The sequence below is a fragment of the Anomaloglossus baeobatrachus genome, chromosome 8 (assembly GCF_048569485.1).
Source record: "Anomaloglossus baeobatrachus isolate aAnoBae1 chromosome 8, aAnoBae1.hap1, whole genome shotgun sequence".
Lineage (NCBI taxonomy): Eukaryota > Metazoa > Chordata > Amphibia > Anura > Aromobatidae > Anomaloglossus > Anomaloglossus baeobatrachus.
Genome location: NC_134360.1, coordinates 5,222,134 through 5,234,541, shown reverse-complemented (window position 1 = coordinate 5,234,541; position 12,408 = coordinate 5,222,134). Strand labels below are relative to the sequence as shown.

The 12,408-nt window shown below is 56.8% G+C and overlaps 1 protein-coding gene across 3 annotated transcripts in view; it reads right to left on the bottom strand.

The window, feature by feature from the left end:
- The window catches only part of VGLL4 (vestigial like family member 4), a 160,328-nt gene that overhangs the window by 10,140 nt on the left and 137,780 nt on the right, over positions 1 to 12,408 (bottom strand). For all 3 annotated transcript variants that reach the window (XM_075321264.1, XM_075321262.1, XM_075321263.1), the window contains one exon: positions 2,691 to 2,910. In XM_075321264.1, coding sequence (XP_075177379.1) covers positions 2,691 to 2,910 — 220 coding nt within the window. The remainder of the gene's footprint in view (positions 1 to 2,690; positions 2,911 to 12,408) is intronic.

Genomic DNA, 12,408 nt, shown 5'->3' with positions numbered 1-12,408 from the left:
GAATTGTGAGGTCGTTGCACACAGAGGATTGCTTTCTGTGCTTAATACCAGCTAAATATAAAGCCGTAATCCCTACAGAAGAGTCCACTTCGCTGCGCTCCTTATACGAGAAAAGAAACAAACAATCAGGTGACGCTCCACGTCCAGAACCATGATGGGAAATGTGCTGAACAGTAAAAAGTGGACCAGCCCTTTAAGACATCACATACAAGTCCCCTCTGCAGAGATCAGATATCATTTGCAGATGAATCCTAAGTGGTCTCTGTCCACGCACTGCTGCCACTGCTGCCACGGGTAATTCAAGGCAAGGCGGGGTCTTCCAGGGAGAGAAATGGGGGCTACAAAGCAACATGTAGCTCCATGTTCTGCGCTGTCATAGATAGAGGACATGTCTGCTCCACCGGCCACTGATTGGCTGCAGCCACTGATTGGCTGCCGCAGGTGTCTTAAGTAGCGGGTCAGCGGATGTTTTTCTGAGTATGTGCTGTTCCCAGTAATCTGACCGCTGCAGTCAATCAGAAGCCACAGCGGTGCTGCAGCTGGTGGTACGGCGGTGATGGATCCAGGCGGGTGCCCGTATGTGAGGATCATGGCGTTCACCAGATGCTTTATATATTTTGCAGATCTGAGCCCCTGTGGAGAGTTTTTTGCCGAACTCTTAATCTAGTGACATTTCTAGGTAATGGCTGTGAAAGATTTCCATAAAAACGTCATCTGAAATGTACACGTGATATACGGCACGGGACCAGAAATGATCCGCCTGAGGCCCCTTCACTTGTCCGTATAGAAACGTGTGCGGCCCGGTCTCACCGCTCGTGCTGATTATTAATCTATCCATGTGTACGATTATAAGGCAGCTCTCACTGCGGCCCGATCGCAAGAAGGTACATTATTCCATCAAGAAAATAGAAGATCCAGCTGGAGACTGTAGCCGGAGGCGAGACAGCGGTCCGGTGTGGTCCGGTGCGGCCCGCCTCTTCCCAGCGCTCGTAGCTGCGGTTAACAGGTCTATCAATCACTTGTAGCAAAGTTGGGAAGAGCTAGACTGGTCTCATCGACGGCTATGATGCCTGGCTATGGTAACCCGGCTATGGTGCCCCGGCTATGGTGCCCCGGCTATGGTCCCTGGCTATAGTGCCCGGCTATGGTCCCTGGCTATAGTGCCCGGCTATGGTCCCTGGCTATAGTGCCCGGCTATGGTCCCTGGCTATAGTGCCCGGCTATGGTCCCTGGCTATAGTGCCCGGCTATGGTCCCTGGCTATAGTGCCCGGCTATGGTCCCTGGCTATAGTGCCCGGCTATGGTCCCTGGCTATAGTGCCCGGCTATGGTCCCTGGCTATAGTGCCCGGCTATGGTCCCTGGCTATAGTGCCCGGCTATGGTCCCTGGCTATGGTAACCCGGCTATGGTCCCTGGCTATAGTGCCCGGCTATGGTCCCTGGCTATAGTGCCCGGCTATGGTCCCTGGCTATAGTGCCCGGCTATGGTCCCTGGCTATAGTGCCCGGCTATGGTCCCTGGCTATAGTGCCCGGCTATGGTCCCTGGCTATAGTGCCCGGCTATGGTCCCTGGCTATAGTGCCCGGCTATGGTCCCTGGCTATGGTAACCCGGCTATAGTGCCTGGCTATAGTGCCCGGCTATAGTGCCCGGCTATAGTGCCCGGCTATAGTCCCTGGCTATAGTGCCCGGCTATGGTCCCTGGCTATAGTGCCCGGCTATGGTCCCTGGCTATAGTGCCCGGCTATGGTCCCTGGCTATAGTGCCCGGCTATGGTCCCTGGCTATAGTGCCCGGCTATGGTCCCTGGCTATAGTGCCCGGCTATGGTCCCTGGCTATGGTAACCCGGCTATGGTCCCTGGCTATAGTGCCCGGCTATGGTCCCTGGCTATAGTGCCCGGCTATGGTCCCTGGCTATAGTGCCCGGCTATGGTCCCTGGCTATAGTGCCCGGCTATGGTCCCTGGCTATAGTGCCCGGCTATGGTCCCTGGCTATGGTAACCCGGCTATAGTGCCTGGCTATAGTGCCCGGCTATGGTCCCTGGCTATAGTGCCCGGCTATGGTCCCCTGGCTATAGTGCCCGGCTATGGTCCCTGGCTATAGTGCCCGGCTATGGTCCCTGGCTATAGTGCCCGGCTATGGTCCCTGGCTATAGTGCCCGGCTATGGTCCCTGGCTATAGTGCCCGGCTATGGTCCCTGGCTATAGTGCCCGGCTATGGTCCCTGGCTATAGTGCCCGGCTATGGTCCCTGGCTATAGTGCCCGGCTATGGTCCCTGGCTATAGTGCCCGGCTATGGTCCCTGGCTATAGTGCCCGGCTATGGTCCCTGGCTATAGTGCCCGGCTATGGTCCCTCGCTATGGTCCATAATGAAAAGCCGGCCTGGTTCAGACAGTAATACACCACCTACAGTTTGGGCAGGATTAATGGCCTGACGGGTTCTCTTTAATGTGGCCTTTACTGTTGTGACTCCAGTTTGCAGAGGGCCTCGGGGCATGTGCAGGATTACGGCAGTTGTGGCAATTGGCAGGAGGACACCTGACCACAGCAGATGGCACAGAAGGACACCAGTGCAGCGCGGTCAGGTCCCAGCACTACATGTGCTCCTACTAAAGGAGAACCTTAAGACTGAACCCATAGGTCACATACACCAAACCCGAAACAACCAAACTGGAAGAAAAGGTCTATTACCTGTTGTCGCTCCACAGGGCTCATGCTGGGCGTCATGCCCAAACTTCTGGACAGGTCGCTGTTTTTGGTGAGCGCCAGTGGCTGATCCATAGTGACGGGGGGAATGGAGGAATACAGATGACTTGCGTGTAGACCCATTGTGGGAGCTGCTGCTCGTTCTATTGGGCTGCGACTTCGGTCCCGGGGATCTGTTCTGTAATCTCCATTAAGACCCTTGGTTCTGCAGAGGGAAGAAATACGGGATGTTCAGTTGTCTTGTCATTCAACACATCAACAGATAAGTGACAAAACCGGCCTCCGCAGACGGCCTCCTTCACCGTGTACTGAAGACCAGCAGCTCACGAGTTCCACGCCAGGCACGGCCATTTGGATGTTCAACCCCTCGTGGATATAACATTTGGTGGCCAAAGTCATAAACATCTCCAAACTGCATAAACAGCTGAAGAAGCCAACTGTGGCGACAGCTCCGAGGCCAAACACATCGGTACCGTGCGCGCGCGGAGACGCCTGTACCGTGCGCGCGCGGAGACGCCTGTACCGTGCGCGCGGAGACGTCCACCTAAGAGAACCCTGGCAGACTGATAGGCACGCAGCAATCACAGCATTTCTGAAGGGTTTGGCTTCGATAAAATGAGCCCCAGCCAGCCTAGATATTTACGTTCCACACTACTAATCACTCAATCCTACACATTCCGCAGCCAATAGAGCGATCACATACCGATAGAAGGACGCGTAGAGGGGAAGCCGCCATTAATCCGGGGAGTCCTGTGGTCAGGACAGTACAGCCGCCATCTTCAGCCGCATTATAGATCTTAGCCATGTGTGACTTTGGCCAAGGCATCTACCCACCAGGAGGGCGGCCCACCTGAGTGAAATGAAAAGCTGAAGCCCGCACCACGGACCCTTCCTCCCCAGTCCATGTCCACAGCATCCTGCTCATGTCCTGTACCCGCACTCCTCACAGAAGAGACCACCAGACCCCGCTGTCTATATAGAGCCCCCTCACTGGCAACCATATAGAAAGGAACCAACCTGCACAAACTGGTGCCCGCTGCACAGGTCCTCTACCTGTCCAGCGTGTGTAGCGCGGGGTCTGTCGCTCTCTACCTGTCCCCCCGTGTGTAGCGCGGGGTCTGTCGCTCTCTACCTGTTCCCCGTGTGTAGCGTGGGGTCTGTCACTCTCTACCTGTCCCCCGTGTATAGTGCGGGGTCTATCGCTCTCTACCTGTCCCCCGTGTGTAGCGCAAGGTCTGTCGCTCTCGACCTGTCCCCCCGTGTGTAGTGCGGGGTCTGTCGCTCTCTACCTGTCCCCCCGTGTGTAGCGCGGGGTCTGTCGCTCTCTACCTGTCCCCCCGTGTGTAGCGTGGGGTCTGTCACTCTCTACCTGTCCCCCCGTGTGTAGCGCGGGGTCTGTCGCTCTCTACCTGTCCCGTGTGTGTAGCGCGGGGTCTGTCGCTCTCTACCTGTCCCCCCGTGTGTAGCGCGGGGTCTGTCGCTCTCTACCTGTCCCCCCGTGTGTAGCGCGGGGTCTGTCGCTCTCTACCTGTCCCCCCCCCGTGTGTAGCGCGGGGTCTGTCGCTCTCTACCTGTCCCCCCGTGTGTAGCGCGGGGTCTGTCGCTCTCTACCTGTCCCCCGTGTGTAGCGCGGAGTCTGTCGCTCTCTACCTGTCCCCCGTGTGTAGCGCGGGGTCTGTCGCTCTCTACCTGTCCCCCGTGTGTAGCGCGGGGTCTGTCGCTCTCTACCTGTCCCGTGTGTAGCGCGGGGTCTGTCGCTCTCTACCTGTCCCGTGTGTAGCGCGGGGTCTGTCGCTCTCTACCTGTCCCCCGTGTGTAGCGCGGGGTCTGTCGCTCTCTACCTGTCCACCATGTGTAGTGCGGGGAGGGAATGCAGCATGTAATGGAGGAGGAGGGGATGCAGCATGTGACGGGGGGAGGCGACGCGGCGTGTAACGGGGGAAGGCGGCGCGGCGTGTGACGGGGCAGGGGACGCGGCGTGTGACGGGGGAGGGGAGGCAGCGTGTGACGGGGGAGGGGAGGCAGCGTGTGACGGGGGAGGGGAGGCAGGGTGGATGGATGTAGTTTTGATTATTCATTGTTACAATCGCTGACACATGACTCTGCCCCTCGTCCCCTATAACAGGGGGTCTGCAGACCGGGTTATTTCATGGTGCTGGTTCCGGCCGCCGCTCTCCCCTCCCCCGTATAACACTAATCCCGCGTTGCTGTCTCACAGTGTAAATTAACTGCAGATGAGACCATGAATTCGCCATCTGGGATGAAACCGAGGAGAATATGGATAAGGCAATGAAATGAAAGCCTTTGTATAATACTAACCTCACTAATCATTGCCAAAGCGCATGGATCCGGCCCAGCCTCCTCCCACCAGAGCCCGGGGCCTCACTAACTTGGCAAGCGCTGCGCCTGCACAAAGCGGGCCGGAGAGCAGCGCGTCAAAGTAAAAGTCCTCCCTGCTCCGCTTGACGGGACGGGGAGCAGCGCGAGCTCAGCAGCGCCTGTCTCCAGCTCTGTGCAGCGGGAAAGTCAACAGAGGGTAAAAACCCATCCACAAAGTGCACAGAGCTGAAGGGCTCGATAGAGTGCAAGCTCCTGGACCGAGACACGATCAATGCAGAATATAAACATTCAGATTGCAAGCAGAGATCAGAGGTTATCTATGGAGAGGATCAGCAATAGTCCGCCCAATGCGGGGGCCGGCCGCAGAGATCAGAGGTTATCTATGGAGAGGATCGGCAATAGTCCGCCCAATGCAGGGACCGGCCCCAGAGATCAGAGGTTATCTATGGAGAGGATCGGCAATAGTCCGCCCAATGCGGGGGCCGGCCGCAGAGATCAGAGGTTATCTATGGAGAGGATCGGCAATAGTCCGCCCAATGCGGGGGCCAGCCGCAGAGATCAGAGGTTATCTATGGAGAGGATCGGCAATAGTCCGCCCAATGCGGGGGCCGGCCGCAGAGATCAGAGGTTATCTATGGAGAGGATCGGCAATAGTCCGCCCAATGCAGGGACCGGCCGCAGAGATCAGAGATTATCTATGGAGAGGATCGGCAATAGTCCGCCCAATGCAGGGACCAGCCGCAGAGATCAGAGGTTATCTATGGAGAGGATCGGCAATAGTCCGCCCAATGCAGGGACCAGCCGCAGAGATCAGAGGTTATCTATGGAGAGGATCGGCAATAGTCCGCCCAATGCAGGGACCAGCCGCAGAGATCAGAGGTTATCTATAGAGAGCATCGGCAATAGTCCGCCCAATGCAGGGACCGGCCGCAGAGATCAGAGGTTATCTATGGAGAGGATCGGCAATAGTCCGCCCAATGCAGGGACCGGCCGCAGAGATCAGAGGTTATCTATGGAGAGGATCGGCAATAGTCCGCCCAATGCAGGGACCAGCCGCAGAGATCAGAGGTTATCTATAGAGAGGATCGGCAATAGTCCGCCCAATGCAGGGACCGGCCGCAGAGATCAGAGGTTATCTATGGAGAGGATCGGCAATAGTCCGCCCAATGCAGGGACCGGCCGCAGAGATCAGAGGTTATCTATAGAGAGGATCGGCAATAGTCCGCCCAATGCGGGGGCCGGCCACAGAGATCAGAGGTTATCTATGGAGAGGATCGGCAATAGTCCGCCCAATGCAGGGACCAGCCGCAGAGATCAGAGGTTATCTATGGAGAGGATCGGCAATAGTCCGCCCAATGCAGGGACCGGCCGCAGAGATCAGAGGTTATCTATGGAGAGGATCGGCAATAGTCCGCCCAATGCAGGGACCAGCCGCAGAGATCAGAGGTTATCTATGGAGAGGATCGGCAATAGTCCGCCCAATGCAGGGACCGGCCGCAGAGATCAGAGGTTATCTATGGAGAGGATTGGCAATAGTCCGCCCAATGCAGGGACCGGCCGCAGAGGTTATCTATGGAGAGGATCGGCAATAGTCCGCCCAATGCGGGGGCCAGCCGCAGAGATCAGAGGTTATCTATGGAGAGGATCGGCAATAGTCCGCCCAATGCGGGGGCCGGCCACAGAGATCAGAGGTTATCTATGGAGAGGATCGGCAATAGTCCGCCCAATGCAGGGACCGGCCGCAGAGATCAGAGGTTATCTATGGAGAGGATTGGCAATAGTCCGCCCAATGCAGGGACCGGCCGCAGAGGTTATCTATGGAGAGGATCGGCAATAGTCCGCCCAATGCGGGGGCCAGCCGCAGAGATCAGAGGTTATCTATGGAGAGGATCGGCAATAGTCCGCCCAATGCGGGGGCCGGCCACAGAGATCAGAGGTTATCTATGGAGAGGATCGGCAATAGTCCGCCCAATGTTAGGGGCTGGGACTCGCGGCAATCAAGAGTTGGGGGAATTGGAGCAGAGACATCTGTACTGAGTACTTTCTGTATTAAGGTCCAGCAGAACCAATCAAGTTATCCGCCAGCGGAGACTCTCAGCGGCATCACCCCCAACAGGTGTAACGAGGGAGAAGGACCCAGCCTGCCAAATTTCAGCACCTTAGCCTGCTGGTCTCCCTGGAGTTATCCGCCATCGGAGACTCTCAGCGGCACTTCCCGAAAGCACCGGAGCGCGGGCCCAGTAGTCCTGTCTATGGCGGAGGCAGCTCGCGAGCCGACCACTATCCAGCCACTTCCAGGATCTCAATGCAAAGTCTGATGATGCAGCATTTATAGAATGGTCTTCTCATATAGGGAAAATGGCGCTCTATGGTTACTCCCCTTCATGCTTCATTTTTAGGGGTATCCTCTTCTAAATGGGTGTTCAGCAATGTCCTGCAGATTGGGAAGGTGGGTCATGGTGTACACTTCTCTGCTACAGCCGGGTTTCTTTTCCCTCCATTTAGTGCAGGTTGAATTGATTAAAACTCGAGATGGGAGCAGAAGTTGTTCCAAAACGTTCCCAGGAATGAATGTCTGTAGCAACAATCTCCACAACAACCGTCCTCCCGGGAGGCCGACTTTCTAGTAAATGTTACATCTGACGAAGCTCAGGAAACATCTGGGAAATGTGCAAAATGAAAACTGCAATTTATGGGGCTCTTTCATTACGGCCGGAGCGCAGGTTCCTCCTCTTCCTGGGAACGTTCCTTCCCTCTCTCCATTTCTTAATCCGGTTTCTCATGGTTAGATCCGAGTATTGTCACATCCAAGACGTTCGGAGGGGAGAGTGTCCGGCCGTCACCAGTGATTCAGCATGAAATATGGACGACATGCTGACGGTTACCAGCTCCGACACACAACGATCAGCCGGGACGCGTTACAATCGTGTGTTACGTCACTCGCAACACAAGTCATGAAATATGGACGACGTGCTGACGAATACACAACGATCAGCCGGGACGCGTTACAATCGTGTGTTACGTCGCTCGCTACACAAGTCATGAAATATGGACGACGTGCTGACGAATACACAACGATCAGCCGGGACGCGTTACAATCGTGTGTTACGTCGCTCGCTACACAAGTCATGAAATATGGACGACGTGCTGACGAATACACAACGATCAGCCGGGACGCGTTACAATCGTGTGTTACGTCGCTCGCTACACAAGTCATGAAATATGGACGACGTGCTGACGAATACACAACGATCAGCCGGGACGCGTTACAATCGTGTGTTACGTCGCTCGCTACACAAGTCATGAAATATGGACGATGTGCTGACGAATACACAACGATCAGCCGGGACGCGTTACAATCGTGTGTTACGTCGCTCGCTACACAAGTCATGAAATATGGACGACGTGCTGACGAATACACAACGATCGGCCGGGACGCGTTACAATCGTGTGTTACGTCGCTCGCTACACAAGTCATGAAATATGGACGACGTGCTGACGAATACACAACGATCGGCCGGGACGTGTTACAATCGTGTGTTACGTCGCTCGCTACACAAGTTATGAAATATGGACGACGTGCTGACGAATACACAACGATCAGCCGGGACGCGTTACAATCGTGTGTTACGTCGCTCGCTACACAAGTCATGAAATATGGACGACGTGCTGACGAATACACAACGATCGGCCGGGACGTGTTACAATCGTGTGTTACGTCACTCGCTACACAAGTCATGAAATATGGACGACGTGCTGACGAATACACAACGATCAGCCGGGACGCATTACAATCGTGTGTTACGTCGCTCGCTACACAAGTCATGAAATATGGACGACGTGCTGACGAATACACAACGATCGGCCGGGACGTGTTACAATCGTGTGTTACGTCACTCGCTACACAAGTCATGAAATATGGACGACGTGCTGACGAATACACAACGATCAGCCGGGACGCGTTACAATCGTGTGTTACGTCACTCGCTACACAAGTCATGAAATATGGACGACGTGCTGACGAATACACAACGATCAGCCGGGACGCGTTACAATCGTGTGTTACGTCGCTCGCTACACAAGTCATGAAATATGGACGACGTGCTGACGAATACACAACGATCGGCCGGGACGCGTTACAATCGTGTGTTACGTCGCTCGCTACACAAGTTATGACGTATAAGAGAGAAAAATTCACAACACATTTGATTTTTTTAGGCCTCATTCAGTTTATTTTTGCATACAATAAAAAAAAAATACATTTCTCCAGTCTCTTGGACCCGATTTTTGCCTATTTCTGTCTCTATTTTTCTTGTATGAACAGAAAAACAAAAAGAAGAAACAAATCTCCGAGCTTTAACCGTAAGAAACGGACATCTTGGCTGCAACCAAAATATTTTATCCATGAAAAACACAGAAAGTCGTGAAAACAAACGTCTGCATGAGGCCAACGCAAATGTTTTATTTTTTTATTTGTTTTCCTTTCCAATCGTTGCACGCTATGGCGCTTCTATATATGCAAGTGCTGGGCAGAGTATACGGATTATCCAGAATACCCAGCCAGCGAACAACTGCACCGGAAAGTCAAGCCCATGAGATCTCCATTGTGCCGCCCTAACGTTCGGTGCCGGCGGCAGCTCCTTTACGGCGCCTGTGAACACGCTGGGCGGCAGGGTAAACCTGCATATAATGTGTGACCTGCCGGCTGCTCCAGAGTTTCATGAAGCCAAATGTCACAACTCATAAGTCTATGACAGCCTCATTCTTGCCTACCTTTTCCATGGCCTCGTCTAGGCCACATCCTGGCCTCATCGTACCCTCGCTCTGGCCTCGTTCTGCCCTCATCGTACCCTCGCCCTGGCCTCATCGTACCCTCGCCCTGGCCTCATCGTACCCTCGCCCTGGCCTCATCGTACCCTCGCCCTGGCCTCGTTCTGACCTCATCGTACCCTCGCCCTGGCCTCGTTCTGACCTCATCGTACCCTCGCCCTGGCCTCGTTCTGGCCTCATCGTACTCTCACTCTGGCCTCATCGTATCCTCGCCCTGGCCTCATCGTACCCTCGCTCTGACCTCGTTCTGACTTCATCGTACCCTCGCCCTGGCCTCATCGTACCCTCGCCCTGGCCTCATCGTACCCTCGCCCTGGCCTCATCGTACCCTCGCCCTGGCCTCATCGTACCCTCGCTCTGGCCTCATCGTACCCTCGCTCTGGCCTCGTTCTGACCTCATTGTACCCTCGCCCTGGCCTCGTTCTGGCCTCATCGTACCCTCGCCCTGGCCTCATCGTACCCTCGCCCTGGCCTCAACGTACCCTCGCCCTGGCCTCAACGTACCCTCGTTCTGGCCTCAACGTACCCTTGTTCTGGCCTCATCATACTCTCGCCCTGGCTTCGTTCTGGCCTCATCGTACCCTCGCCCTGGCCTCATCGTACCCTCGCCCTGGCCTCGTTCTGGCCTCATCGTACCCTCGCCCTGGCCTCATCATACCCTCGCTCTGGCCTCATCATACCCTCGCTCTGGCCTCATCGTACCCTCGCCCTGGCCTCGTTCTGGCCTCATCGTACCCTCGCCCTGGCCTCATCGTACCCTCGCCCTGGCCTCATCGTACCCTCGCCCTGGCCTCATCGTACCCTCGCCCTGGCCTCATCGTACCCTCGCCCTGGCCTCATCGTACCCTCGCCCTGGCCTCATCGTACCCTCGCTCTGGCCTCATCGTACCCTCGCTCTGGCCTCGTTCTGACCTCATTGTACCCTCGCCCTGGCCTCGTTCTGGCCTCATCGTACCCTCGCCCTGGCCTCATCGTACCCTCGCCCTGGCCTCAACGTACCCTCGCCCTGGCCTCAACGTACCCTCGTTCTGGCCTCAACGTACCCTTGTTCTGGCCTCATCATACTCTCGCCCTGGCTTCGTTCTGGCCTCATCGTACCCTCGCTCTGGCTTCGTTCTGGCCTCATCGTACCCTCGCCCTGGCCTCATCGTACCCTCGCCCTGGCCTCGTTCTGGCCTCATCGTACCCTCGCCCTGGCCTCATCATACCCTCGCTCTGGCCTCATCATACCCTCGCCTTGGCCTCATCGTACCCTCGCCCTGGCCTCGTTCTGGCCTCATCGTACCCTCGCCCTGGCCTCATCGTACCCTCGCCCTGGCCTCATCGTACCCTCGCCCTGGCCTCATCGTACCCTCGCCCTGGCCTCATCGTACCCTCGCTCTGGCCTCATCGTACCCTCGCTCTGGCCTCATCGTACCCTCGCTCTGGCCTCATCGTACCCGCGCTCTGGCCTCATCGTACCCGCGCTCTGGCCTCATCGTACCCGCGCTCTGGCCTCGTTCTGACCTCATCGTACCCTCGCCCTGGCCTCGTTCTGGCCTCATCGTACCCTCGCCCTGGCCTCGTTCTGGCCTCATCGTACCCTCGCCCTGGCCTCGTTCTGGCCTCATCGTACCCTCGCCCTGGCCTCGTTCTGGCCTCATCGTACCCTCGCCCTGGCCTCGTTCTGGCCTCATCGTACCCTCACCCTGGCCTCATCGTACCCTCGCCCTGGCTTCATTCTGGCCTCATCGTACTCTCGCCCGGGCCTCATCGTACCCTCGCCCTGGCCTCAACGTACCCTCGCCCTGGCCTCAACGTACCCTCGTTCTGGCCTCATCATACTCTCGCCCTGGCTTCGTTCTGGCCTCATCGTACCCTCGCTCTGGCCTCGTTCTGACCTCATCATACCCTCGCCCTGGCCTCGTTCTGGCCTCATCGTACCCTCGCCCTGGCCTCATCGTACCCTCGCCCTGGCCTCGTTCTGGCCTCATCGTACCCTCGCCCTGGCCTCATCGTACCCTCACCCTGGCCTCCTTCTGGCCTCATCATACCCTCGCCCTGGCCTCGTTCTGGCCTCATCGTACCCTCGCCCTGGCCTCGTTCTGGCCTCATCGTACCCTCGCCCTGGCCTCGTTCTGGCCTCATCGTACCCTCGCCCTGGCCTCGTTCTGGCCTCATCGTACCCTCGCCCTGGCCTCATCGTACCCTCACCCTGGCCTCATCGTACCCTCGTTCTGGCCTCATCGTACCCTCGCCCTGGCTTCATTCTGGCCTCATCGTACTCTCGCCCGGGCCTCGTTCTGGCCTCATCGTACCCTCGCCCTGGCCTTGTTCTGGCCTCATCGTACCCTCGCCCTGGCCTCCTTCTGGCCTCATCGTACCCTCGCCCTGGCCTCCTTCTGGCCTCATCGTACCCTCGCCCTGGCCTCCTTCTGACCTCATCGTACCCTCGCCTCGTTCTGGCCTCATCGTACCCTCGCCCTGGCCTTGTTCTGGCCTCATTGTACCCTCGCCCTGGCCTCCTTCTGGCCTCATCGTACCCTCGCCCTGG